The sequence below is a fragment of the Humulus lupulus genome, chromosome 7 (genome assembly GCF_963169125.1).
Source record: "Humulus lupulus chromosome 7, drHumLupu1.1, whole genome shotgun sequence".
NCBI classification, from domain to species: Eukaryota; Viridiplantae; Streptophyta; class Magnoliopsida; order Rosales; family Cannabaceae; genus Humulus; species Humulus lupulus.
This window is the reverse complement of record NC_084799.1, coordinates 76,153,335-76,156,559: the sequence shown is the minus strand read 5'-3', so window position 1 is coordinate 76,156,559 and position 3,225 is coordinate 76,153,335. Positions and strand designations below refer to the sequence as shown.

General features: G+C 33.4%; 1 protein-coding gene across 1 annotated transcript; it reads left to right on the top strand.

The window, feature by feature from the left end:
* The first annotated feature begins 335 nt into the window (after positions 1-335).
* Positions 336-2,722, top strand: LOC133791865 (uncharacterized). Its single transcript, XM_062229773.1, has 4 exons — positions 336-1,386; positions 1,460-1,660; positions 1,783-2,291; positions 2,471-2,722. Exons 1-4 carry the CDS (start codon positions 336-338, stop codon positions 2,720-2,722), a joined length of 2,013 nt encoding a protein of 670 aa, XP_062085757.1.
* Positions 2,723-3,225: the final 503 nt, after the last annotated feature.

Sequence of the window (3,225 nt, the reverse complement as noted above, 5' to 3'; positions counted from 1 at the left end):
AAAAAACATAATAATTAACATGAAATTTGAAAAAAATAATTAAACCTACTAATATAGTTATATTGATTGTGCAAAAATATACAAAAAAACAAGAACTATGATTATTTTAGATTCAATTTTGTCTTTGCGATAAAAAAACATTTCATATTGGTCTATTGGTCTGAATTCTAATTGTCAAAACTTTCAGTAACAACAAAGTAACCAGTTACCTTGAAAACTGTCATATTTTCCAATTAAGTTTTCCACTGAAGTATGTAATTGCAGACTACAGTAACCAGTTACCTTCACCAAATACACCTAAATAACTACTTAAAAATTTACAAAATATTACAGGTATGGAAAATACTACTTCTTTGGTTCAATTTGGAGGCAAGTGGAATGAAAAAAATGAGTACGAAGGGTACACAATGACTGGAATATTGATTCCACCAAATTGTTCTCTTGACAACTTGGTGAACTTGGTAAAACAGGAGATAAAGGAAACAAGAGCAAGTATTGAAGTTTATTATCAAGTAGCCAAAGGAACACCACCAATGAAGATTGAATCAGACAATTCAGTGTTGTTCTACTTGGAAATAAAGAAAAAAGTTGCAGAAAAAATAACTGACTTACCATTGTGTGTGAATATAGTTCAAGAATCAATGGATGAAAATAATCTTCTTCAGCTATCAAATCAGAAAGCTACAGCACAAGAAATGGAGGTGGGAACATTATTAATGCAAGCAAACAAAGCTTCCATCAATGAACATATGTTACTTGAAGAAGGAATGTCAAGCACAATAAATGAGGGAATCAATGTGGCATACATACCTCACCTTGCTGAAGAAGTAGCTGATTTTATAATTGAAGACAATTCAAAAAGAAAAAAGAGATTGGAGGAAATTGAAATAGTAATATCTGATTACAGAGTGAACAAAATAGAGCAAGGACAGATTTACAAGGACAAGAACACAATCAAATCAGCTCTTGGCTACCATGCAATGCTACATAACTTTCAGTTCAAAACAAAAAGATCAGAACCAAGAGAGTACCTGGTTACCTGCGCAGATGACACATGCAGCTGGTTTGTGAGTGCTTCTAAATACAGAAATCAAGATTTATTCAAGGTACGAAAATGCATTCCAAATCATACTTGCTCTGTTGAAATTGTTATGGAGGATCATAGGCAAGCAAAAAGCATCATAATTGGGGAATTAATAAAGAATAAGTACAAGTCAGTCAAAATAAATTATACTCCAAATGACATCATGAATGATGACTTTGGAGTAACCATGGGATACACAAAAGCATGGAGATCAAGAGAAAAAGCTTTGCTTCTAGTAAGAGGGAACCCTGATGATTCATATCAAAAGTTGCCAATGTATCTTCACATGTTGAAGCAAGACAGTAACACATCTGCTCACAAACAATGAAGATAGATTCAAATACTTGTACATAGCTTTCTCCAACTCAATCAAAGGTTGGAGATACTTGAGGCCTATCATTGTTGTTGATGGAACTTTCTTAAAAAATGCACATGGCGGCACACTATTTTCAGCATCAACATTAGATCCAAACAACAACATTTTTGTCTTGGCTTTTGGAATAGCAGACTCAGAAAATGATAACTCTTGGCTTTGGTTCTTCTCCAAACTAAGAGACACATATGGAGAACCCGAAGGTATGGTAGCTTCAATTTTATCATATGGTTTACATATAAAAAGGAAATGGTTACCCAAAACCAATACACAAATACTTGCTATTTCGTTTAGTATCTTATAAAACTAACTGGTTACTTCACAGGATTGGCTATTGTTTCTGACAGACACAAGAGCATAGAGAATGCAGTACATATAGTGTACTCAAATGCGTTCCATGGAGCTTGCATGTATCACTTGCTCAATAATTTGAAAAGCAAGTATGGAAACCATGGAGAACAGCTACAAATGAATTTCATTGCAGCAGCAAAAGCATACACAAAAACAGAATGTGAACACTACATGAGAAGCCTTGATAGACTTGACAGGCGCATTAGACCCTATTTAGAGAAAGCCAAATATGAAACTTGGGCAAGATCATACTCACCAACAAAAAGATACACCATGATGACATCCAACATCGCAGAATCGCTCAACGCTGCACTAAAAGCTGCAAGAAATCTCCCTATTGATATATTGGTTGAATGTCTTAGAAGTTTGGTTCAAAAGTGGGTTTGGAACAATTCAAATAATGCAAATGGAACATTCACAAAAGTGTCTACAGCAACAGAAAATGAATTGAGACATGACATTGTTTCAAAAATGAAGTATGAGGTATGCAACTAAACTTATTCTTACTATTCTTTATTCTGTCAATATATGGTAACCAGTTACTCTGGGTAACAACAAAAACAAAACAATAAACTAAACAGAGTGGGAACAGCATACATTCAATGTTAATTATACATAAATGTTTATTATTTTATTTTAATTCATCACAAAACTATTTTCAGGTCTTGCCTTTCAACCCAATAGAATATCAAGTTCGTGATGAAAAAGGGACCAATTTCACAGTAAATATTCACAATAGAACTTGTACATGCAATAGGTTTCAAGAAGATGAAATGCCTTGTGGGCATGCAGTAGCTGTAATTGCAAAGAGAAACTTGGGAGTATATGATTACTGTGCAAAGTTTTACAAAACAGAAACTTTGAAAGCAATGTATGAAGAAAATGTTCATCCTTTGCCCCATAAAGATGAATGAAATCTACCACAACACTTAGACATAGTGGTGCTACCTCCAAAGGCAACAATCCCTGCAGGAAGACCAAGAAAGAAAATAATAAGATCAAGAGGAGAACCAAAAGTGATAATCACCTGTGGTAAATGTGGTCAACCAGGACATAACAGGAAGACTTGCAGGAATCCACCAATTGACAAGGCAAACAAGCAGAAAAAACAAAAGTCATAGCTTGATATATTACAGAAAAACAACCATATCATAGCTTCATTCATTAAATGATTGACTTTCATATTCATACAGTGATATTGAGTATTATAATAACTTTGTTACATATTCAAATAAATTGAATGATTACCAAAGCATATAAGATTCCCTTTATAATAAATTGTTGGTTTTTTGTTGATATATGTCAAATAATTATGCAACCAACACCATGAAAACATGTTTTTTTTTAAATAAAACATAATATTCTGGGTGAGGTAACCAGTTACCAATTAGTATATAACATGATGACCCAGCTGGGT